Genomic DNA, 27,102 nt, shown 5'->3' on the forward strand with positions numbered 1-27,102 from the left:
TCAGCCAGTGTAGTTAGCCGACTAGAGATGCCACGAGCTGGTGAGTCGGTAGCCAGCACAGACGAGAAGTCGACGTGTCCTAGTTGTGGCAGGAGGCATCTTGGAGTATGCTATAGTGGCAGAGATGTATGTTTCCAATGTGGACAAGCAGGCATTTCAAGAGGGACTATCCTCAGGTGAACAGGGATGCCCAAACAGCACAACAGACAACCTCCCAGACAGTTAACCAACCAAAGGGCGCTGGAAATCGAGGTGAAGGGTCAAGTGGTGCCAAGCAGAAGAATGTTATAGGTTGACCCCAGCAGCAGGGGTGAGTGTATGCCGTGACACACCAGGAGGCAGCGGAGTCTCCAGATGTTGTGACCGGTAATGTCATATTATGTGGACAGTCTGCATATGTTTTATTTGACCCTGGTGCCACACATTCATTTATGTCTAGCATGTTTGCATCTAGTATAGATAGGTTGGTTGAGCCTATGCCTGAAGAGCTATATATCTCTACCCCTTTGGGAGATGTGATAATAGTAGATAAATGTTATAATCATTGTGAGATACTTATTAATGGTCAGGAATTTTATGTTGATTTACTTCCCTTGGAGCTGTTGGAGTTTGATGCTATCTTAGGGATGGATTTTCTAAGTAAGTATTGTGTTTCAGTGGATTGTTACAATGAGGTAATGCTTAGAAAATCAAATGGCTAGAATGCAATACTAGGAAGCTGCTGAGCAAGGGATGTAAAGCCTATCTGGCTCATGTAGTGATTGCTCAAGGGAAAGAGCTTAATCTAGAGGATGTCCCCATGATAAATGAGTTTCAAGATGTATTTCCTAAGGAATTATCGGGATTGCCACCCGACAGAGAGGTGGAGTTCACTATTGACATAATTCCAAGAACAACTCCTATATCGCAGGCACCGTATAGAATGACGCCAACTCTGTTAAAAAAATTAAAGGTTCAGCTATAGGAGTTAATTGACAAGGGATACATTCGACCTAGTGTATCACCTTGGGGAGCTCCGGTGTTATTTGTAAGGAAGAAAGACGGTACACTTAGATTGTGTATCGACTATGGGCAGCTGAATAAGGTAACGATTAAGAATAATTATCCGTTACCACGCATTGGTGATTTGTTTGATCAGCTAAGAGGAGCCACGATGTTTTCAAAGATAGACCTGAGATCGGGGTATCATCAGCTGAAGGTGAAGGAAGCTGACATTCCTAAAACAGCATTTAGAACAAGATATGGGTAGTATGAATTTCTAGTAATGCCATTCGGACTAAAAAATGCCCCTACGGTATTCATGGATCTTATGAATAGGATATTTCATCCCTATTTGGACCACTTTGTGATAGTATTTATTGATGATATATTTGTATATTCTGGCAGTAGGGAGGATCATATAACCCACCCGAGGATAGTATTGAAGACGCTGCGAGATAAGCAGTTGTATGCTAAGTTTAGTAAATGTGATTTTTGGTTAGATCGGATTGTATTTCTTGGGCATGTTGTCTCAGCAGATGGTATCAGTGTAGATTCCCAGAAGATAGAAGCATTGGTTAATTGGGAACGACCCACGACTATTTCAGAGATACGCAGTTTCCTAGGTTTGGCAGGTTATTACTGGAGGTTTGTAGAGGGTTTCTCTAAGATAGCCCTTCCATTAACGAACCTGGCTGAGAAAAGTGTGAGATTTGAGTGGTCGTCGGAATGTGAGCATAGTTTTCAGGAGCTGAAACAGAGACTAGGATCAGTGCCAGTACTTACCTTGCCTGTTCCAGGCAAGGAATTTAAGATTTATCGTGACGCATCCCGACAAGGATTTGGATGTGTGTTGATGCAGGATGGGAAAGTGATTGCATATGCCTCTCGTCAACTTAAGAAGCACGAGAGCATTTATCCTCCGCATGATCTGGAGCTGGAAACAGTTGTTTTAGCTCTGAAGTTGTTGAGACATTACCTATTTGGAGAGCACTGCAGAATATTCACAAATCACAAAAGTTTAAAATATATCTTTGATAAAAAAAAAAAAGAGTTGAATTTAAGACAAAGAAGATGGATTGAATTGATCAAAGATTATGACTGTTCCATCGAGTACCACCCTTGTAAGACTAATGTTGTAACGGACGCACTAAGTAGGAAATCCTCGAGACCCAAGGCCATTATTGGTTCAATGAGAGGAATGCTATTGCAGGAGTTCAGGAATTCTAGAACCATCTTATCAGTGGGACCGTCAGGAGGAGTGATAGCTACATTCCAGGTAAGGCCTACCCTAGTAGAAGACCTTAAGCAGGATCATTGAAAGACCCTGACCTTCAGAAAATTGTTGATGATGTAAGTAAGGGAATCAGAGTTGACTTTCAACTAAAAGCAGATAATGTCCTAGAGAAGGAGGGAAGAATGTGTGTGCCTAGTAAGCTACAGCTTAAGCAAGCCATTATGGAGGAAGCACATAGTTCCGCTTATATTATGCATCCAGGGAGCACCAAGATGTATAGAACTTTGAAGAAATCTTACTGGTGGCCTGGGATGAAGAGAGACACAGCAGAATATGTGGATCGATGTATAGTCTGTCAACAAGTGAAACCTGAGAGACAAAGACCAGCAGGATTACTCAATCCACTCCCAGTGCCTGAGTGGAAGTGGGAGCATTTGACAATGGACTTCCTGTTTGGATTACCTAGGATGCCCTCAGGATATGATCGTATTTGGGTAATAGTTGATAGACTAACCAAGATGACCAAGTTTATAACAGTAAAATTTACTTTTACACTAGACCGTCTAGCTAAGATTTATGTGGATAGGATAATCAGTCAACATGGAGCCTTAGTGTCGATAGTGTCAGACCGAGACTCGAGGTTTACTTCAAAATTTTGGCCTAGTTTACAGAAGGTTATGGGCACTAAATTGCATTTCAGTACGGTTTTTCATCCATAAACAGATGGACAGTCGGAAAGAACTATACAGACACTGGAAGATATGTTGAGAGCTTGTGTATTACAATTCAAAGGAAGTTGGATACACATTTACCGTTGATTGAATTTGCATATAACAATAGCTACCATTCTAGTATCGGAATGGCTCCCTATGAAGCGTTGTACGGTCGACCTTGCAGAACCCCAGTATGTTGGAACAAAGTTGGAGAACGACACTTATTGGGTCTAGAATTAGTTCAAAAAAAAAAAAAACAGAAAATGTGAAGCTTATCAGGATAATTTTAAGGCAGCCCACGATAGATAGAGGAGCTATGCTGACAAGCGAAGAAGAGAACTATAATTTAAAATCGGAGATCGGGTATTTCTTCGACTGTTCCCATGGAAAGGAATTCTTCGGTTTGGGAGAAAAGGGAAGTTAAGTCCACGATACATCGGACCATATGAAATTGTGGAACGAGTTGGTCCAGCAGCATATAGGTTGCAGTTGCCGATGGAGCTAACTCGTATTCACGATGTATTTCATGTGTCAATGTTAAGGAAATACGTGCCTGATCCTATGCACATACTAGCAGCACAACCAATACAGCTCAAGGAAGATTTATCTTATGAGGAAGAGGCCATCGAGATTTTAGACAAGAAAGACTAGGTACTCAAGAGTAAGACGATTCCTTTGGTAAAGGTGCTATGGCGTAATCATGGAATTCAGGAAGCTACATGGGAACTTGAAGAACAAATAAGGAAGAAATATCCTCAACTTTTCAAATGACATATCAGGTAAATTTTGAGAATGAAATTTCTTTTAAGGGGGAGGTGAATGTAAACCCCGAACTCTAAGTTTTCAAGATAAGCATGTCTAGTCAAGGGAATGTTATATTAAATACTTAACAATTGGAAATTTATGTTTATTTATAGAAGTTGTGGAGAAAGGAAAAGAAAAACATATTAAATGAGGAAGCTCATTTATTGGTTTGGCTGGAGGCACTAAATATGGGGTGACGTGGCAGTTTAATCCTTGAACTCGGGAGGCGGCAGGAAGATAAAAAGAAAGAGGAAATTCAAAAGCTTGGTTTCGGCAATTGGCATGAGCAAATTTAGTGAAATCAGTGCCATTTGAAAGTTGAGAGAATCTAGTTCTCGAGGTTTTCTTGCCGAAGAAAGATTGTAGAAGGAAAAGAACTAGAAGTGAAGAATTTGTAGAGGAGGCAGAATCTTAGAATAATCAGGGCTCGAGGTGAATATTGGAAGCTCCAGGCCAAATTATAAGAAATGTTTGGCTAAAATTTTAAGGTAAGAAATTTAACTCAATTCTAAACAAGTTTGTAGAAGTAAGTTTCTTGAAAGAAGTTCTGGTTTTTAAGTTATGAATTTTTGAAGTTGAAATAGAGAATCTTTGCAGAAACAGACAACTGCTTGGGAAGAACAAGCAAACAGCTCACCGTGGAGAGCGAGAGCGAGATGAGAAGGATAAGGATAAGGATCTCGTGCAGGATGATAATCTCGCTGATTTTGTGATGAAGATCATGCTGAAGAAGGAAATCTCACTAGAAATGTGGGTTGAATCTCGTTGGTGAAGAAGCAAAGCTTGTTAGAGGAGGTGAGTATCGCTAGGATGAAAGTTTTGCTAGCAAAAGCATGATCTTACTCATGAGGATCTCACTCATGATGAGGATCTCACTAATGATGAAGATCTCGCTCATGAGGATGAATTCACTCATGATGATTATCTCGCTAGTAATGCTGTCTTTGTTGATGAAAATTCCATTAGTAAATGAACTAATTGAGGTATTTTGCTAAGAATTCTAAGTGGTTTAACCAAGAATTATGTCCTTTCAAGCCAAGAAGAGCTAGGACAGGCGTATAAACCGTTAAGAGTCCCGATGAGCTGTGAGTGACTAAGTGAACTTAATGTTTTCAATACTTATGCATATAAGGCCAAGTAAGTTATAATGATGTTAATGGTGAATTTATACTCCCTCAAGCAACAAATGGTTAATGAATAGCTTAACGTATCTTCCTCGGCTTGTATATGTTTAACACAGGCCAAGGTATGTTGTAAATCATTACAAAAGTTATGTTTCTAATGTTGAAATATGCTTCCTAGAGGAAGGCTATGATAGAATGACTTCTTGTGTAAATGAATGCAATGAAACCTAATTTGATGCTATGAAATAACTCGACACTGAAGGACATGGAGAAGGTATCTGGGTAATAGTACCTAAGATATTGACGGTACTTAGAAAACTCTACATTCACGTAGGTAGTTCTGAATGAGAGGTCGAAGTATGGGTCTCCTAGGTCATACACCACCAAAGGGAGGCCGAAGTATGGGTCTCTTGGCCGGTAATAGACATTAGGAGCTAGAGCGTTGTAGGCTCGTTCTCAACTAAGGAATAATGATGTTTAATGATGTCCAAGAATGGTTTAAAGCTATATTTAGAAAAAAGTTGCTTGAGATACTCATCAATATACTTACATGTTTATAGTGATGTAATGCATGATGTAATATGATTCTATAATCACTCACTAGGCTACCAGCTCACAGATTTTCTATGTTTTCCATTTATAGGTAACGGTCAGATTCCTCAAGGTTGATCCTGTTGCTGCTTTCTATTGAAAGGCCCGGCTTATTAAGAAGACTTAGGTTGATGATCTGTTTATGTACACATGTTTTTAGAGGGACTAGGGTTTTGTTAGAGATGTTTGGGCCCAACTGTAAATATTTTTTTTTTCTGTAGATGTTATGTCATGGCTGTATGCATGTGTTTATATAATCTTTCGTAGAATCGTAAGGAGGCATGCTGTATGCATACATTATTAATGTTTAACAGGTTGGCATTTAGATTAGATGGCTAAGGTGGTGAGTGCTGGTGGTAGGGCTAGTAACTACCATGGTCATATCCTCTTTCAGATTAAGAGGGTAATCTGGGTGGGGGTGTGACACAGTACCTCTAGAGATGGACCACCTAGATTCCATCAAAGATTGAATGGGCACTAACAAGCATCAAGCTCATCGCAACAACCAACAACTTCACCTTTGGAAAATTTATTAAAAGTATACATACAGAAAATTGAGGCGGTCATGGAAAATCAAGCGACATCCATTTGAAATCTTGAAATTAAAATAGGGTAGATCGTTGGAGAGTTGAAAAACATACCACAAGGCTTACTATCAAGCAACACTGAAGTTCCTCACAATGTGGGACGTTTAAGCAAAGAACAATATCACACAGCAATATTAAGAAGTGGTCGCATCATGAAAGAACATCCGAAGGAAAAATCAAGCAAGTCCACTAATGAGGTATAAAAGTATTCTTTTGATGAACACACTAACGCACAATCAATACAAGAACCAACAGTACCATCACATGAAAACCAAAAGGAACGCAGAGACTCATCTTCGATAGCTTTTACCTTAAAGGGATCAAATGAGGTGCAACTACCACCATACCTAGAAAGATTGTAAAAGAAGAATGATGAAGGCCAATTCCAACACTTCCTCGAAGTGTTAAAGCAATTGTAGATTAAAATTCCTTTCATCAAGGCATTAGAGCAGATGTCGTCTTATGCCAAATTCTTAAAAGACATCACATCAAAGAAAAACAAGATGGGAAATTTCGAGATTGTCCCATTTACACAAGATTGTAGCACCATTATTCCACAAAAAATGTGAGATCTAGGGAGTTTCACCATTCCCTGTTCCATTGGAAGAGTTTATATAGGGCAAGCCCTATGCGACTTTGGAGGCAGCATCGACTAGTTGGAGTTAATGTCCTAAATCGAGTGTATCTTGTAGTTTTTTAAGACAAATTATATATCTAATAAAGTAAAAGGTATTTTATTAATGTTTAGATTGCATTAATTTAATCTAATAAATTAAGATCTAAGGTTTTTTTTTTATGAAACATAAACATGTATGTAGAGACATAAAGGTAGATCATGTTTAAGTAATAACCTAAATGATTTGCAGTAGATGGATAAGGTTGGATACCTTATCCTAGTGACACTACAAATATGGCTTGCTTTGCAGATGTTACAGTTGTTGTAAGGTGCTACAAATGATCTGATCCTAATAGTTCATGTCATTAGAAGAAATTCGGGCTTTAATGTCGATTTTAAACCGACATTAATGATAATGTTATTAAAGCCCTTTAATGTCGGTTGCCTTTAATGTCAGTTTTAAAGCGACATTAAAGGGCTTCAATAACACAGCCTTCAATATCGGTTGCAACCAACATTAAAGACCTTCAGTGAAATTTCCAACCGACATTAAAGCCCGAATCTGTCCGTTTTTTTTTTTAATTCCGTTGTCGAATCCATTTTTTTGGTAAAAAAGTATAACATGACACATCATCATTGAACGTTGTGGCTATGACATATTATTCATGTATGGATTGTAAATCTACTTTAATTTCCAACCGACATTAAAGCCTCTATTTTTTTTTTAATTATGAACCGACACTGAAGCACGAATCTGTCCATTTTTTTTAAATTTCGTTGCCAATCCATTTTTTTGGTCAAAAAGTATAACATGAGACATCATCATTAAACGTTGTGGCTATGACATATTATTCATGTATGCTATTACATTTAATCCACAAATTTTACTATAATATTATAATTTAAAAGGTTGTACAATAATTCAGGCCTTGAAAACACAAATTACAAGTAATACAAACATTATGAGATTACTGTCTCTCTCCACTTGGTAAGTATGGATCCCTTCATAATTCTTCTTGAACCAACCCCCTAGCTTCAGCAGTGTCTAGTTATAGGCATCTTTGTCTGACCACTGTTGTCAAAGGATCACAAACAAAAAAGGTTTAAGACAAAGGATTGAAAGTGAAAATGTGATAAGAATTCATATTCAACTAACCGTGTTTATTGGGAATGCGCATAAATGGTACATTTAAGGCAAAATTTTTGACTGAATGTGTTGGATCTAAAGTTCCCCAAGAAAAAGCATAAAGAGGTTGCGATACCAAATATTTACTCCTTTGTTGCATCTGCAAAACAAGAAAACTCAATAGTTGAATAAATGAGAGAATCTTCTTTTTCAAGATTTTGAAGAAGAGAAGCTTGGTTACCTAGATATGAGATATGAAGACGATGGAAAATTTTTGGCAGCATAACGATGCTACCACAACAAAACCAAAAATTTACCTTGAACCTGTTCAAAGAAACACACTCCCAAAAATATTTCACAACCACTTGTTCTCAACAGAACTATCAGAATTCCCAAAAAATAAATATTCAAGAACACATACATCAATAAGAAAATTTAGCTCACAATATACTTCAAACCTCAAAAGTCAAAGACTATCATAGTGCATGAATAACCCATAAACTACCATAGTGCGACCTACAAACTCGAGCACCTTGAATCAAATCTAAACTACAAATAAATAGTACCCATGAGTCATAAACGGGTGTTACATTATAATCCAATATGATCCAAAGAGAAATAAATAGTACCCATGAGTCATAAACGAGTGTTACTTCTAAGGAAAGAAATAAATGCAGCTTCCTTTTGTCTTTTGGAAGGTAGGGTTGCAACTTTGTACAGTTTTACTTTAGGTGGGATAAGTTTTGACCTTTTGACAATGACAACTTTTTACATTTTTAGTGGAAAGTAAAACTAATGGGAAGAAATGCAAACATGGGTAAGTATATAATGACCAGATTCCACCATAAGGTTCACAGAGGATGAGTCCAAGCCAAAAGGCATAGTCAGTAGAAATGAAGAGAAAACAAAATACGACATTAGTAATCAGTACCTTGATTATGTTTTGAAATTGCAACGAATGACCAGGAAGGAGTGACAATTTTCCCTCCTTAAGGTTCATGAAATGCGTTTCTGGTAGTGTGGATCCTCGGAAATCTCATAAATAGCAGCTCCCAAGGAGAAAATATCAACTTTGTCAAGATAATCACATCTTTCATTCAGAATTTCTTGAGGCATATAGCGTGCATCACCCTCCTCAATCGGTAGGTTCTTATCAAGAAAGGTAACACACCCAAAATCACCAAGTTTAAAGACACCATCTTTGACATAAATATTGTCAGGTTTCACGTCTAAATGAGCTACTCCTTTCTCATGCACAAAGAGCAATGCCTTTGCAATCTATTTGTAGTTTCATTGTCAGTAGAGAAGCCATTAATTTCAAGAGTTACCAGTTTTAGAACTTAAAATTTGGAATAGATAAAGCTTACATATTAAACATTTTAAGGCTACATAAGAATTGGAATGTATAAAGATTAAAAAAAAATAGTACATAACTTATAACATTCTGGATCATTATTTTTCCGAAGAGGCATTTCCTGTTCAAATTAACATATTGAATGAACTGCAGAAATAAAAAATTTACTCTTTCAAGTAACAAATTAAAATTAAGCTTTCATTAATGTCATCGTGTGTTAAAAAAAAGAAACAATTTTGGAATGAAATGTCATATGCAGAGAATGTAATGTTTCACAGCTCAAAATGGAACTAAATCTCACCTGATACAAGGCTTTCAGTGCATCTACATTAGAGAATGGGTGAGAATACTTGCCAATTGATAAACTACAATCATAGAGCTCCATTTGAATACAGAGTTGTTCATTTTCAAACAATGAAAAGTAGTATCCAACAATGTTTTCATGATATCATACACGTTCAATAGAGGATAACAATCAAGAAAAAATAAAAAATTGCACCAGAGAAGAAAAAGAGAACAATGACAACAGATAAATATAATAAATGGAAAACCATATCTAGATAAATTTACTAACGTAAAGCTGCCAAAGCTTGAACTTCCATCAAAGATCTCCTCCTACAAAGGGAAGGAAAAACTTCAATTACACATTTGCTAGTGTTTAGAGGTTAAACATATACAGACACGCACCAAAAGAAGTAACCTTTCTATGTCTTGATTCAACGATCTTGTGCTTTGTTTGATAACATATAAGCAGCCATCAATCCTCTTCAATACCTTGAAGACACGGCTAAAATTTCTAGTCCCTATTTGCTAAAAATAGACTAAAGTTATTGCAAAATTTAATAGCCTGAATTGAATATTAATAGAAAAAATCTCAATCTCTATTAGCAAAAGCTTGCAGACACTAACTAGATGTTTCTGAATAACTTTATCTCATGAAAATCAGTGTGATATCTTGAAAGACCATCTCCACTAAACAGCGCAGGAAAAAGTCCTACACAAAATTGAAAAACACAAAACGAATTGATTTCCCAGAAAAATCTATCATACTGTAGAAGACGATTTCAAAAATATATTTTTTTTTAAAGGAAACAAGACCTTTCATTGATATAACAAAAATAATGTAATGCTTAAACTTACAAGAAATGATATTAAAGTAAAATACAACAATGGATAAAACAGAGAAGAAACGATTTCAAAAAAATGTTTTATTACTTTTGATGTCACTAAGAACTAAGTGAACTGTACCTGCACATTTTGTTCTTTAATTACCAAATGGGTCTATGCCTACATCTGAAGCATCTTTCAAGTATGGGTTCTTCATGCAAGGAGGAGGCATAACTCGACAGCGAAGAGCAACTACAGATTGAGAAACATAGTTTTGTTTCTTTGGCATTGCCATTATCTCTTTCTCCATATCCACATCATCTGATCCAAACATGTCGTTTCCAAGTTCCACAACTTGTTCACAGCCAGATAAACTCGGACTCAAAGGATGTACTAAAACACTTTTTGCACCAAAATGAATATTAAATGAAGAAAACTATTACATTACATTGTTCGAACAACTTAAATCACTTATTTCAGAAACAAATACAAGGTTGTCAGATTTTGAAGCCTCAAAAATATTTCAGATCAATGTCTCTATATTGATCAATGACTCTGACACTAATTCTCATTAGTTGCAAGTGATTAACCATTTACCATTATTGATTTGGAAAGTTTAGCCTAACATGATTACAATTAAGCATATATCATTTGCACGTGATCATCTGATTTCTTATATCAATCCCATTCAATACAATTAATTAGCTGAGATAAAAGTTCAAGATCGTCAACTTACCATGTATTTTTCTCTTAGTTTTAACAGTATTAATCTTCTCTGGAAACAAAATGCTTGAACCGGAGGAACAGCAGAAGCTTTTAGGGCCTCACTTGAAGAGCAAAGACACTGGTAGGCCTCCAAAAGTTTGTCAGAATAAATTTTTTTAGTGATACTCCCGGCTTGATGTTGGTTTATTTGTTCTTCAATGGAAAACATGTTTAGAATGGTTTCCTTCTCTAACTAGATTACCAAGCCAGAACCATATTGTGGTAATAGTAGTAATTGGATTTTTCTCTCCGCAAGATCAAACTGAAACAAAGATTTCAACCAGTAATGGAAGACATCAGGGCAAATCTTTGAAATTAAATGGCCAAAAATCAAAGTAGCAGCAAACCATGATCCATGACATGCCGCATGTCTCCTAGCCTTATACCTGTCCTTATAAGCTGAAGATAAATTAGTATGAGCTTGAGCCATAATAGGCAAAATATTGGAGTTTAGGCAAGAAGAGGCATAAGAAAAGAAGAAATGGGGAAGGAGTTTTGGAGCCATAATATTGAAATAACCCCATGTTTAAAGCCAAGAGGTTAAGCAAAAAAATCAAACCAGAAACAAGCTACAAACAAACTCACCATGTTGCTAAAAAGAAGAACCACGACATTGACTTGAGCACAGAATGGGCAATTTGTAGTTGGATAAAGGGATTAAAAAAGAGATGCGTAGCTTCGAACTAACCAAGAGGATGAGATCAGACTTCAGAGAGAGAGAGACAAAGAGATGCTCCTCACTCCTAAATCATGCCCGTCTTTAAGACTCCCTTTAATGGCTAATCCGTCAAGTTTAACCCCTTCTACGAATCCAGCATCGTCGTTGCCACCGCTCAAAATTTTAGAATCCTTGGCAATGTTCTCCTTCACTCCCTCGATCTCAATCCAGTGGGTCCCTTATTCGAGCACAACGCCTTTGACACCGCCGATGGAGTCAACGACGTCTCTTGGTCTGAATCTCATGACTCCGTTCTCGTCGTCGCCATCTCCGATGGCTCTGTCAAGCTTTACAACCTCGCTTTTCCCCCCATATCTAATCCCATTCGTTCCTTCCACGAATATACTCGCGAGGTTCACTCTATTGACTACAACCCCGTTCATTCGACTTCTTTTTTACTTCCTCCTGGGACGATACCACCAAGCTCTGGACCCTAGACCGCCCTACCAGTGTCAGAACATTCAAAGAGCATGCCTATTGCGTCTATTCCTTCGTCTGGAACCCTCGTCATGACAATGTCTTTGCTTCTGCCTCTGGCGATTGCACCATTCTCATTTGGGATGTGCGAGAACCAGGCTCCACCATGGAGAGACCCACGACCAGGAGAGACCCAAACGTGATGGAGACTGACGAACGGACGACGGACAACCACGAACGGATGACAGACACCCTGATTTGCACGACCAAGGAGAGATATGGTTTGGGTAAGAGAGAAATGAAAGGGTTTGGGTAGGAGAGATAGGCGCAAGAGTTGAAAATTGAAAGGGAGTTTTTAATAAAGTAAGAAAAAAAATAAATTAGACCTTTAATGTCGGTTTAAAACTGACATTAAAGCCCATCTTCAATATCGATTTAAAACCGACATCAAAGATCCATTTTTTTTTTTTTTGTTTAAAACTGGCATTATATATCTGATTTCACTTTTTCCAACCGACATTAAAGCCCAAAATTCTTGTAGCGTGTGTGTGGAGACATACGAATGGGGTATTCTATATAAAAAGTTTGTATAAGACCAGACCGCAAAATGAATAGTCTCTCTATATAATACCGTTGCTAGAAGAGACTTACATTCACTAAGATGACCATAGGTGACTAGACCTTAATCCTGAGTGAGTTGTGAACTCTTGTCTGTGAGGACAATCCTTTGATTTGTATGGATGAGAGTGGCCTTGTTAGTCGACTTAACAAGCCTACCCTTTTGGGGACTTGTCCGAATAGAGAGCTAGGAACACAACTACATAAGATTGAATTTACTCATTTCTCAAAACATAGAGAAAGTAGATAAATTGCTCCCTTACTAGCTGATTCTAGGTCTTGAACATTGAGGTCTCAACCTCTCACTGGCCAGAGAGGTGTTAGTTTATAGTTGGACTATAAATTGATTTTTCATTAGAGGGATTACTTGTATTTAAGGAGTTAGATGTAACAATAGGGGTAAAATTGTATTTTGACCTAGCTATAGTTATGAGCAATTTGTGAAGGGCCGCCTTATTGTGGATTGGTTATATTTATGGACATAGAAATAAATCTACAGTGCGAAGAATGCCGCTATCGATCTTTAGTGGAGCGGCCGGTAGTTAATGAAAATTGATTAATTTAATTAAAGAGTTTAACTAATTAATCTTATACCATTGAAGCTTCTAATCTATAGGTCCATAAGGTCCACTTGTTACCTTACTAAAGGATTTATAAGAGGAATGGTTTGAATTGTTCAAATCAATTACATATTAATGAAATTAATATAATATGGTTAATTATAGATGTGATCTATAATTAAGAGCGATTTTTTTTTTTTTTTTTGTTAATAAGATTCAAATATAAAAGAGATGGATACATATAAATATGTGATAATTATATGTTGATTAATTCTATATAAAATATGATTTAATATAGTCGTTTAATTAATTTTTGAGAAGTAGAGATAAACATGTGATATTTATTTATTTATTAATTAATTATACATATTAATTGGATTTAATATATATGGTTATTTAATTATTGGGCTAATTAATTAAATAAAAGTTATTTAATTAAATTAGAATTAGAGTAGGAATAGGAAAGACTAGGAGAAGGGGTCACCATTCCTCTTTATAAATAGGTCTTCATGGCCCATGTTTATAACACAGTTGAATTGGAAATTTTGAATCCTAGTTTCCTACTACTTCTCTCAAAATCTCTCTTCTTTTCTGTACTACTTATTCTTCCTCTTCCAAGTCTTGGAGACCATGCATCCAATTCTTGGGATCCTAGAGAATAATAAGATGTCACTTATGGTGGTATCCCTTGATCATTGAAGAGACGTTCTAGAGAAGACGCGGAGGGAATCGTGAAGAATTTCGGAATCTACAAAGGTAAAGTTTAGCTCTTCCATCTTTTCTTCTCTTAAATGCATACTAATCTTGATTTTTTATCCATTATGTTATTATTTTTATTCCATATTATTTTAATGTAAAATCGAAAACAAAATTGCAGGGTGATTACACGCTTCCGCTTGGGATTCGATCCCTTCAATTGGTATCAGAGCCCAATTTGTGCAATTTTGATTTTTCATTTTTTAGAAAAAAAAAATCATAATAGAATGATGGGTTTCTGTTAAAATATATGCATGAGATGTAAGTGATTTTAATTGTGGCTTGCGGGTTGACTGTTTGGGCTTTAGGCATTTAAATTTATATTTTTAATTGATGATCAATGTAAAACCCAATGTTTATGGGTATTCTTTTTACTGTAAATCGAGTCTGTATGTTCTTGTCTTTTGTGGCAAAAAAGTTTCTATGAAAAGAACCCGGAAAAAAAAAGGCAAAACAAGAAAAAATGGAGAGAAATAATGTAGTGCAGTTTGATTTTTCAAGGACAACTTTTACAAATTTGTCGTTAACTGGAGTTCTAATTGTTAGCTCGCGCTGAAATTTGGTCAATGAAGACATGCAAAAACGCATGTCATCTTAGGCCTTTTATTTAGAATTACGAGGGCTGTAAAGCAGAATATGCGACAATTATGTTAAGAATTCATGAGAAAATGAGATTGCGTCGTTCAACATTAAGAATCTCGACTAACCCACTATTATGTATTATTATGCGTTGAATTGTCTATCTTTCATAGTTAACGCAAAAAGCGGACGCAGATGCAGAAGCCAGGCTATCGCGGAGATGATCGCATACACTCGACGAATGAATATTGCATCTATTAATCGCATGCGGTGATTGACGACAGTTGTATAGGTGTTACGGCTGTCAAGCGAATGCGTCCATTGTATGGGAATTGCGGTCATCGAGCGAATGCGGTCATCGCATAGAAGATGCAGTCATCGTGTAGAAGTTGCAGTAACCAAGCGAATGCGGTCATTTCAAGATTGCGGCTACACGATGATAACCATAATAGCAGGATTACCGCAAGGTTGGTGGAATGGAAAAATCAACGCATATCTCGAGAAAATCAAAACATGATGTTGACATTTCACCTACCACACCGTTAGTAGCCGAGATTTAGAAAAGGACCAACGCATCACAGATGTCAAAATCCGAGCAGGTCCATTAATGTTATCGGCGATCATTCTCTATAAATAGAAGCCGCTGAGCATAACTTTAGATTATCCAAGGTTTCCATCCGAGTTTCTACCTTCGGGTGGATCATTATGTTCCAAATGAACGCATGAGAGGAAAGCTTGAGAGTTCTTCATCTCCTTCATCCATTCCGAGTGATGACCGGAGCCTTCGCCGGAGTTAGATCTCAAGAGAGTCAGCTCCACCGCCCTTCCATGGCACCATTGGCAGCTTTGACGCACATCTGTTGAAAGCAAGACATTGTTTCCAGCTAGCCTTTTCCATTTCTCTTCTTTCTTATATTGTATTGTATTACATTATACCTTACGAAATTAATACATTTTGTGAACAATGCATTTCTATAATTTCCATCGACTCCATCTCCATCTTCATTACTTAGCATATTTAACCTTCATTGCATCTCTTAGTGAGATTGCTAGAGTATCGTATACTTAATCATGTGGCATAGGAATATAAAACATGTAGCAAACCACCGGGAGGTGTGCATTGTGTGAGTGTGTGAGAAAGCCTTATTTGCTTAGTGTGAAGCTGTAGCAACGCTTGTCTATAAGTGGACGCAATGCTTGTCTATGAGTAAAATTAGCAACCACTAACTGCCTGGGAGGGTAAGTGGATGGTCGCATTAAGCAGTGTAAGCAAGTGTTCACTAGAGATAGGAATAATCTTACGTCAACTAGGCTTTTGTGGTTACCTTATCTTATGTATGCGTCTATCATACCTTTAGAGCTACTCGGGAGAGAGTCTAAAGAAAGAACCTAAGACTCGGGAGAGCTAGGTTAGAATCGATGCTTGGGAGAGCTAGATTTAGGTCAATATTTAAATACTGTAAATAGAAATCAAGATTTTTTTTTATGTGGAGAAAAAAATGACATAAGTTGTTAACATACCCTACATAATGCCATCAAATTTCTACCTATATAAGGGAACATCACTACCATATTCTTACCTTATTGAATTCACGTAAACCTTCCACAATTTTCAGGTAAGTTAGCTAATGTTTGTGATTGAGATGATTTTTTAGAATTTTAATATTGAAAATTTTGTCAATATTAAATAAGCTAAGACTATGAAAATGAATTTTTAAAATTTTTTAGAATTCATGTAAACCCTCCACAATTAAGCTAAGACTACGAAAATTTTAAAATTTTCAATAAGGGACTTCTACACAAGTGTTAAGTTCATAATATTGAAAATTTAATGTTTTTTTTTTTAAGATTGTCGAGATAAGTTTGAAAGACCCAAATTTTATCTTTTATATTTTTTTAAAGATTTATTTAATCTAAATCTATATTGTTTTTTAATTAAAGATTTAATTGCGATATTTTGAATTGGAGAAAAATAAAGATTTAAAAGAACCATTTTTTGAAGTTATAAAAGGAAAAACAAAATAAATGAAAAGGAAAGAAGGAACGCTAATGTTTCATCTTTTTCTCTTTTTCCCCCACATCCACAAGCTACCCCATTTCCATCATGTTTCTTGTTTTTTCTCTCCTCCCTCTCATTCTACTATATAATAAAACATTGTTGAGAAAAGAATAGAGAGCTTATATAATGCATTCCTCTAAACTTGTGGGGAAAGGGAGAGAGAAACTTTATTTAGAGAGAAAATTTTAGATTACAGATCAGGAGGCGCCTCTAAGGTTAAAGAGTTCATATAACATAGTCCTCTAAACTCAAGGGCCAAAAGCGAGATTCCCATACTTGGTCATTTGAAGTACAAGATATATGATTCAAGGCATTCGAACAGTATTGATTTTCCCTTTCTTCCTATATTTTCATACCATCTTGTACATATTTAGTTCAATTCGTATACCCAACATCGTATATCTAATGTTATTATTTGAACAAAGAAAAAGAAAAAGAATTGGCTGAATCGTATTCAATAATTATAGGTTGCTTGTTTATTATATGCCTCTTGAAGAATATTAAATTTTAAAAGAAGTAAGACATATTCCTCAATTTTCTTTTTTAGGTGCAATTTCTTTTACTTTTTTTAAATTCAACTCATACTGGCAGAGATGAGATTGAGTCCTTCTTTCTTATTATATTAATGATTTTTATTATTAAAATCATTGCTATTGAAGAGCAATGCATGACACTGCATACATGAAAACAAAGGTTAAAAAAGAAATAATAACATGAAATCAGCAATAGCAATGACAAATATGGCCACTCCTAACTTGTTTGCAAAAGCCTCCTTTTTCACAACCAGAAATGCAATAAATCCAACACTTTCCATCTCCTTGATCATCTACTCCAGGCTTGCAGGGCCCTAGTTTAGGATGGTTGTTGCAGCACAATTGAGCACTTATATTCAAACTCCCTGTAATTTGACCCATTAAGTTTCAGTAAGAAATGAAACTCTTCAAGCTACTTTCAAACTGCTACTAACATGAGTTTAAAGCGAGTGTAATATTTGAAGTTTAATAAATTTTTATGGGATTTGATTAGTTAGATAGGAATGTTGTTCTAGACTGGTGAAATGTATTTCTAGAGTAATATAGAAAGAAGTTTTCATAATGTTCATGTTCTTTTTCTCATACATTAGCTGCGTTTAATTTATCAGTTACATACTTTTACATTACTTCTAAACATAATGATTTTGAATTGAATCATGACAAATATAACTCCCAAAACATGCATGGACTATTTTTATCATTTTTCAAGAAAAAAAATATATTGCTTCATCTATAAGAAAACTACTTTAAAATAATTACAAACTAAATATATAAGAAAAGATATACCTGAATATAAGATGAGGAAGGTTATTAGGATCCAAATAGAAGCTACTCCTAACTTTGCCATTGCTTTTGACTTTGTTGTACAAAATGGTTGGAATGTATAATGTAGTTTCAAAGGAAGATGTTTTTATAGGAAAAATTCGTACAATGGATGAAGTGCATATTTTGTAATAAATGAGAACAGTTTCCTTTAAAGGTTTTCATGCACTAAACTTTAATGTTAAGAATTTCACCTAAATTTCATTTCAAAATTTAGTGAAATGGTTAATATTTTGTTAGAGGTTATACCTTCATTTCAAATTAGTGCCATTTTTATTGCAAGTTATATATGTTTATATTTATGGATATCATAGTAATTATTTAAAATTTAGAATTAGATTTAACCTATCTTAGATGTATTATTCTTAATTAGTTAATGTTGTGAATATATTATAATTTCATTTGCATTCCTATTTTGGTTAAATTCTTATTGCAAGTTATAAATGGTCATATTCATGAATCTTAAGAAAACTAAAAATTTTATAAACCTGAATATAATCTCGACTAAAAGATGGGCGATTGTAATCCTTCAACACACACATTTTATTGGATTAACTTATAGATTCTTAAATTTGACAATGATGTCTAATTTTCAAACAATTGCACCAATGGTAGAGTCAACTACAATAGCATTTGGAGAGTAGGTAAAATATAAAGTAACAATACTAGTAATAACAATAATAATAATAATAGAAATTTAAATATGACTAATCCTAAAAATTAATTAAAATCGTGAATAATTTAAGACTAAAATTGAAATTTTGAATTTTATACTAAATATTAAATTATCATTAATAAATTTGATTTGATAAAGATGGTAAGAAATTTATAATTTAATAATTTTTGTTGTTAGGGTAGAAAATTGAAAATTTATCAATTTATCAATTTACTTTTAGATAATTTATTTGCTTCCTATTTGACTCATTTTTTAAAATGTTCATTGTTTACATTGGTTACAAAGTTTGGAACTTCTATTCAAAGTGGGAAGAGTTTTTTTTTCCTTATATCTTAATCTTACCTCAACTGAACCTTTTATGTAACCATATTTCTTAATTTTTTTTTCTCAATTTAGCATCAAGGTATCCAATTGGCCTACACAGTTTGAGATCTCCCATTACTCTCTTGCATGTTACAAGTCATTTTATATTCAAAATTTAAGTGACTCGTATAAATTTTGACAATTATGTAGCATTCTTATGATTTTTTATAGACTGAAAGTTCAATGCTTTTCCATTGTTGATTGATGACTATGTTGTGATTGTCAATTTTTAGATTGATTAATGAGTTGTGTGTGATTAGGCACACTTAATAGTGGACTTCGAGTTTAACAAAAAATTATTAGGGAGTGTGTTTTATTTACAACAATTTTTTTATTTTTATTTTTTACTTTTATTGCATTAAAAATCAATTGTTTATGATTTCAATTATTTTGATTTAAACCACTATCATGAGGATTCTATCCTATAATAATCTCAAGTATTACTTGCTAAATGGCTAGTTTATACTTGAGCTAATGCTTAGGTGACAAAAGAAATTCAAAATTTATCAAGTTAGCTACTTTTACATAATTTCTATTTAATTTGAAATAGAAATTATTAAAATTATTTTGAAAGTTTGAAAGTTAACACAACTATATTGATGGGGACTTGTCTGAATAGGGAGATAGGAATACAACTACACAAGATGGAATTCACTCGTTTCCTAAAACTTAGAGAAAGTAGATAAATTGCTCCCTAATAGCTGATTCTGGGTCTTGAACATTGAGGTCTCAACCTCTCACTTCCCAGAGAGGTATTAGTTTATAGTTGGACTATAAATTGATTTTTCATTAGGGATTACTTGTATTTAATGAGTTAGATGTAACAATGGGTAAAATGGTATTTTGACCTAGCTATAGTTATGAGCAATTTGTGAAAGGTCACTTTATTGTTGATTGGTTATATCCGTGGACACAGAAATAAATCTACAGTGCGAAAAATGTAACTATCGATCTTTAGTGAAGTGGCCGGTAGTTAATGAAAATTGATCAATTTAATTAAAAAGTTTAACTAATTAATATTATACCATTGGAGTTTCTAATATATAGGTCCATAAGGTCCACTTGTTACCTTACTAAAGGATATATAAGTGTCACACCTCCTTCCAGATTACCCTCCTAATCTAAAAGAGGATGTGACCACGGTAGTTGCTAGCTCCGTTGCCAGCACCCACCACCAAAGCTCTCTAATCTAAATTTCAACCTGCTAAATATTAATAATGTGTGAATATGGTATGCCTCCTTAAAAGGACAACAAAATATAATATAAACACATGTGTACAGCTATGATATAACATCTAAGTCCTCTTATTAAGTCGAGTCTTTAGGTGGTAAGCAGTAGTAGGATCAACCCTGAAGAATCTGACCGCTACCTGGAAAAGGAGAACACAAAAACTTGGTGAGCTAAAAGCCCAGTGAGTGACTTTAGAATCGTAAAGCAACAAGCATAGCAATACTAAAAACATGTAAATATACAAACGAGTAAACTCAAGCAATTGTCTCTAAATGTAGTTTTAAGCCATTTTCAGACATCATTAAACATTATTATTCCCTAATTGAGAACGAGCCTAAACGCTCTAGCTCACAAACGTTAATTACCGGCCAAGAGACCCATACTTCGGTCTCTCATTCATAACTGCCTACATGCATGTGGTCATACTAAGTACCATCATTCTTAGGTACTTCTGCTCAAATACCTTCTCAAATTTATCCTTCAGTGTCGATCTATTAAGAGACCTTCTCAAACGTCCTTCAGTATCAAATTTGCCAGGTACCTTCTCAAATGTCTTTTAGTACCAAATTGGTTAGATACCTTCTCAAATGTCCTTCGGTATCAAATGTGTATTTTGTAACATCAAATTAAGTTCCATTGCCTAGTATTTACACAAGAACTGTTCCATTGCACTCATTTACACAATAATTCATTCTCCTATAGCCTTCCTCTAGGAAGCATATATCAAAATCAGAACATAGCTTTTGTAATGGTTACACGACATACCTTGGCCTGTGTTTCACACATACAAGCTAGAAACATGCATTAAGTTATTCTCCCACCATTTATTGCTTGAGGAAGTATAATTTCATCATTAATGTCACTGTTTTTTACTTGATCATATATGCATGAGTATTGGAAACCTTAAGTTTACTTAGTCACTTACCGCTCGTCAAGCTCTTAATGGTTTGTACGCTTCCCCTAACTCTGCTTGGCTTGAAAAGATATAATTCCCGATTAAACTACTTAGAATTCTTAGTAAAATACCTCAATTAATTCATTTATTAAAAGAACTTTCATCAACACAAACAGCTTTATTGGCAAGATCCCCTTGAGCGATGCTAGCGAAATCCCCCTAAGCGATGCTAACAAGATCCCCCTGAGTGATGCTAGCGAGATCCTTTAGAGCGAGATCAATCTTTTCCTATCAAATTTTCATCTTAGCGATACTCACTTTACCAGCGATACTCAGCCCAATTCCTAACGAGATTTTCCCTAGCGCGAGATTCTTCTTACAAAATCAGTGAGATTTCCTTTATAAGCGAGATTCTCATGCCCAAATCTCACTATAATTCTCCACGATGAACTGCTTGCTTGTTCTTCACAAGCAGCTATCTGCTTATGCACCACTTAACTTCAAAAATTCATAACTCAAAATTCAGAGCTCTTTTCAAGAAACTTCCTTCTACAAACTTGTATAGCTTTGAGTTAACTTCCTTACCTTAAAATTTCAGTGTAGAATTCCTTATAGTTTGGCTTGGAAATTCCAAGCTTCACCTTGGCCCTGCTTAAACCTGAGATTCTGCCTTCTCTTGGTTTTCTTCACTCTTTGTTCTTTCTCCTCTTGAAATCTTCCTCTGGCAAGCCAATTTCACAACCTAGATTCTCTCAGCTCTCGAATGGCACCGAATTCACTAGAATTTTCATGTCAATTGCCGAAACCAAGTTTTAAATTTCTTTTTCCAAAAACACCTCCCACTGCCTCCCAAGTTCAAGGATTAACTGCCACGTCACCCCACCTGATATGTTTTTCCTTCCCTTCCATCATAATTCCTATGAATAACCATGAATTATTACTTTAATAAAAATAAGAAAAAAATATATAATATAACATTCCTTTGGCTAAACATGCTTATCTAGGATCCTAGAGTTCGGGGTTTACAATCATCCCCTCCTTAAAAGAAATTTCGTCCTCGAAATTTACCTAATATGTCAATAGAAAAGTTGAGGATATCTCCTCCTCATTTGCTCTCTAGGTTCCCAGGTAGCTTCCTCGACTCCATGATTACGCCATAGCACCTTCACCAAAGGAATTGTCTTATTTCTGAGTACCTGGTCTTTCCTGTCCAAGAACTCGATGGCCTTCTCCTTGTAAGATAAATATTTTTTGAGTTGTACCAGTTGTGTTGCTAGTATGTGCATGGGATCAGGCACGTATTTCCTTAGCATTGACACATGAAATACGTCATGAATACGAGCTAGCTCCATCGGCAACTGTAACCTATAAGCTGCTGGACCAACCCGTTCCATAATTTCATATGCTCCGATGTATCGTGGACTTAACTTCCTTTTTCTCCCAAACCGGAGAATTCCTTTCCATGGGAATAGTCGGAGAAATACCCGTTCTCCGACTTCAAATTCTAGTTCTCTTCTTTGCTTATCGGCATAGCTCTTCTGTCTATCACGAGCCGCCTTAAGATTATCCCTCATAAGTTTCACGTTCTCTGTTGTTTGTTGAACTAATTCTGGACCCAATAATTGTAATTGTCGTTCTCCGACTTCATTCCAGCATACTGGGGTCCTGCAAGGTCGGCCGTACATTGCTTCATAGGGAGCCATTCCGATACTACAATGGTAGCTATTGTTGTAGGCAAATTCAATCAACGGTAGGTGTGTATCCCAATTTCCTTTGAATTGTAATACACAAGCTCTTAACATATCTTCCAGTGTCTATATAGTTCTCTCCGACTGTCCATCTGTTTGCAGATGAAAAGCCGTACTGAAATGAAATTTAGTGCCCATAGCCTTTTGTAAACTAGGCCAAAATTTTGAAGTAAACCTCGAGTCCCAGTCTGACACTATCAACACTGGAGCTCCGTATTGACTTATTATCTTGTCCACATAAATCTTAGCTAGACGATCCAGTGTAAAAGTAACTTTTACTAGTATAAACTTGGCTGTCTTGGTTAGTCTACCGACTATTACCCAAATGCCATTAAATCCTGAGGGTGTCTTAGGCAATCCAAATAGAAAGTCCATTGTCACATGCTCCCACTTCCACTCAGGCATTGGAAGTGGATTGAGTAATCCTACTGGTCTTTGTCTATCAAGTTTTACTTGTTGACAGACTATACATCGGTCCACATATTTTGCTATGTCTCTCTTCATCCCAGGCCACCAGTAAGATTTATTCAAAGTTCTATACATCTTGGTGCTACCTGGATGCATGGCATAAGTAGAATTATGTGCTTCCTCTAGACTGGCTTGTTTAAGCTGTAGCTTGTTAGGCACACACATTCTCCCCTCCTTTTCCAGTACACTGTCTGTTCCCAATTGAAAGTCAACCCTGATGCCCTTACTTACATCATCAGCAATCTTCTGAAAATTAGGGTCTTCCAACTGATCCCGCTTAAGGTTTTCTACTAAGGTCAGCCTTATTTGAAAAGTAGCTATCATTCCTCCTGACGATTCCACTCATAAGGTGGTTCTGGAATTCCTGAACTCATGCAATAGCATTTCTCTTATTGAACCAATAATGGCCTTGGGTCCCGAGGATTTCCTACTTAGTGCATCTGCCACAACATTAGCCTTACCAGGGTGGAACTCGATGGAACAGTCATAATATTTAATCAATTCAATCCATCTTCGTTGTCTTAAATTCAACTCTTTTTTATCAAAGATGTATTTTAAGCTTTTGTGATTTGTAAATATATTGTAACGCTCTCCAAATAGGTAATGTCTCCACAACTTCAGAGCCAAAACAATTGCTGCCAACTCCAGATCATGCGTGGGATAAATGCCCTCATGTTTCTTAAGTTGACGAGAGGCTTATGCAATCACCTTCCCATCCTGCATCAACACACATCTCAATCCTTGTCGGGATGCGTCCTGTCTCTTATACACATCTAGATGTGTATAAGAGACAGACACATCCCAATCCTTGTCGGGATGCGTCACAATAAATCTCAAATTCCTTACTTGGAATAGGCAAGGTAAGCACTGGTGCTAATACTAGTCTCCGTTTCAGCTTCTGGAAACTATGTTCACACTTCAACAACCATTCAAACCTCACGCCTTTCTTAGCCAGGCTCGTCAATGGAAAGGCTATCTTAGAGAAACCCTCCACAAACCTCCGATAATAACCTGCCAAACATAGGAAATTGCGTATTTCTGAAACAGATGTGGGTCGTTCCCAATTAACTATTGCTTCCATCTTCTGGGTATCTACACTAATTCCCTCTGCTGAAATAACATGCCCAAGAAAAACTACCTGATCTAACCAAAAATCGCATTTACTAAATTTAGCATACAACTGCCTATCTCGCAACGTTTGCAATACTATCCCTAGGTGGGTAATATGATCCTCTCTACTACTAGAATACCCTAGTATATCATCAATGAATACTATCACGAACTGTTCCAAGTAGGGATGAAATATCCTGTTCATGAGATCCATGAATACCGCAGGGGCATTTGTCAATGTCCATATCTTGTTCTAAATGCGGTTTTAGGAATATTGGCTTCTCTCACTTTTAGTTGATGATAACCCGATCTCAAGTCTATCTTTGAAAACACCGTGGCTCCTCTTAGCTGATCAAACAAATCATCCATGCGTGGTAACGGATATTTGTTTTTAATCGTTACCTTATTCAGCTGCCTATAGTCGATACACAATCTAAGTGTATCGTCTTTCTTCCTCACAAACAATACCGGAGCTCCCCAAGGCGATACACTAGGTCGAATGTATCCCTTGTCAATTAACTCTTGCAGCTGAACCTTTAATTCTTTCAACTCAGTCGGCGTCATTCTATACGGTGCCTGTGATATAGAAGTTGTTCCTGGAACTAAGTCAATAGTAAACTCCACCTCCCTATCGAGTGGTAATCCCGATAGTTCTTCAAAAAATACATCCCAAAATTCATTTACCACTGGGACATCTTTTGGTTTAGCTCTTTACCTTGAGTAACCATCACATGAGCCAGATAGGCTTTACTTCCCTTGCTCAATAGCTTCCGAGCTTTCACTGTTGATATCAAATTCCCCATGACTAATCGTTTGCTTCCTGTCAGCATTACATCCTGGCCATTTGATTTTCTGAGCACTGCCTCTTTCTTGTAACAGTCTACTGAAGTAGGATACTTACTTAGAAAATCCATCCCCAGGATAGCATCAAACTCTAACAATTCTAAAGGAAGTAAATCAGCATAGAAGCTCTAACCATTGATCAGTACCTCACAATTATTATAACATCTATCTACTACCATCACATCTCCCAAAGGAGTAGAGAAAAATAACTCTTTAGGCATAGGTTCAACCAACCTATCTATACTAGATGCATACATGCTAGATATAAATGAATTTGTGGCACCAGAATCAAATAAAACATAAGTAGACTGTCCACATAACATAACATTACCGGTCACAACATCTGGAGACTCTGCTGCCTCCTGGTGTGTCACGGCGTGCACTCGCCCCTACTGGTGGGGTCGACCTACGACATTCTTCTGCTTGGCACCACTCGACCCTTCGCCCCGATTTCCAACACTCTTTGGTTGGCTAACTGTTTGAGAGGTCGGCTGTTGTGATGTTGGAACATCCCTGTTCATCTGGGGATAGTTCCTCTTGAAATGCCCTACTTGTCCGCATTGGAAACATGCACCTCTGCCACTATAGCATGCCCCAAAATGCCTCTTGCCATAACTAGAGCATGTCAGTCTTTTGTCTGTGTTGGCTACCGACTCACCAGCTTGTGGCATCTCTGATCGGCTAACTGCACTGGCTGAGGGTCTCGTTTTCCTTTTCTTGGATCCCTGCCAACTGGTTCCCTTGAAATGGCTTCCATTAGTCTGGGTTGCAACTGGAGATCGGAATACCCTGTCTCTAGGCCCTACTACGGCCTTACTGCCTCTTGGCAACTGCTCAACATCTACCAAATTTTGCTCGACTCGTATTGCTGTTTCTACTAACTGGTTAAAATCTAGCCAATTAGTCGTAGACGTCACTGGATTTCTAATTTCTTTCCTCAAACCTTGTTCAAATTTCCTGCATCTTTCTCTTTCCTCAGTAATAATCGGCAAAGCATATTGTGATAACTCTGTAAACTTCTACTCATATTCTGCCACCGACATTGTTCCTTATGTTAATCTGAGGAACTCATCCCTTTTTTCATCCCGGAATGAGCTGGGGTAATACTTATCTTCAAAAGCCTTCCTGAACTCAGGCCATAACATCGCATATGTGCTGGCTCGTCTGGCAAATATCACTTTCCACCACTTCTCTGCTCCTTTCAGTAGTAGAAAGGCGGCTAGCCCTACTTTTCTGTCCTCTGGACAACCCATAACATTGAAACATTTTTCAACTACATCCAGCCATAACTCAGCTTCAGCCGGATCTGTTGTACCTTCAAATGGCACAGCCCCTAGGGCTTTAAACCTCTCAATACCATATTTCTTCTCTAGGTCTGCTCGTACTGAGCCCACACAAGCTGCTATCCTGCACTATTCTGTCAGACACTGCATCTTCTAGCTGCGAATCTGCCCTTGCTTGGGGAGTACTAGACTTTCCCTCGGACATCGTTTCCTGACCACTAGATAATTCACCTTCTTTTTCCTACCTGGTGCATTATTTCTAACCTCCGGTCCTTTAATGGTAGGGTCAGTATTCCTACCACCTGTCTGCTTACTCTGTTCGCCACTTTGCCTCGGCATTTCACTTAATACAATGTATACATGTTAAGGACTCACACTAAGGGACTTAGGCTTATACATAAACTTCCCTCTCATTCCCAAA

The 27,102-nt window shown here is 36.5% G+C and overlaps 1 protein-coding gene and 2 pseudogenes across 1 annotated transcript; 1 reads left to right on the forward strand and 2 right to left on the reverse strand.

The window, feature by feature from the left end:
- Nucleotides 1–8,252: 8,252 nt before the first annotated feature.
- LOC120072158 lies at nucleotides 8,253–11,432 on the reverse strand (annotated as a pseudogene).
- Nucleotides 11,433–11,752: 320 nt separating this feature from the next.
- On the forward strand, nucleotides 11,753–12,453 carry LOC120072159 (annotated as a pseudogene).
- A 13,994-nt stretch (nucleotides 12,454–26,447) lies between these two features.
- LOC120072160 lies at nucleotides 26,448–26,886 on the reverse strand. Its single transcript, XM_039024569.1, has 2 exons — nucleotides 26,784–26,886; nucleotides 26,448–26,713 (listed from the first exon to the last, which is right to left on the reverse strand). The coding sequence occupies exons 1-2, from the start codon at nucleotides 26,884–26,886 to the stop codon at nucleotides 26,448–26,450; spliced, it is 369 nt and encodes a 122-aa protein (XP_038880497.1).
- Between the last annotated feature and the right edge of the window lie 216 nt (nucleotides 26,887–27,102).

This window comes from Benincasa hispida, chromosome 2 (genome assembly GCF_009727055.1).
Source record: "Benincasa hispida cultivar B227 chromosome 2, ASM972705v1, whole genome shotgun sequence".
Taxonomy (NCBI): Eukaryota; Viridiplantae; Streptophyta; class Magnoliopsida; order Cucurbitales; family Cucurbitaceae; genus Benincasa; species Benincasa hispida.

Coding starts and splice junctions, on each gene's coding strand:
- LOC120072160 (XM_039024569.1), bottom strand. CDS start 26,886: ATGTCCGAGGGAAAGTCTAGTACTCCCCAAGCAAGGGCAGATTCGCAG. Junction 26,714..26,783: donor TAGCAGCTTGTGTGGGCTCA/GTACGAGCAGAC, acceptor TGCCATTTGAAG/GTACAACAGATCCGGCTGAA.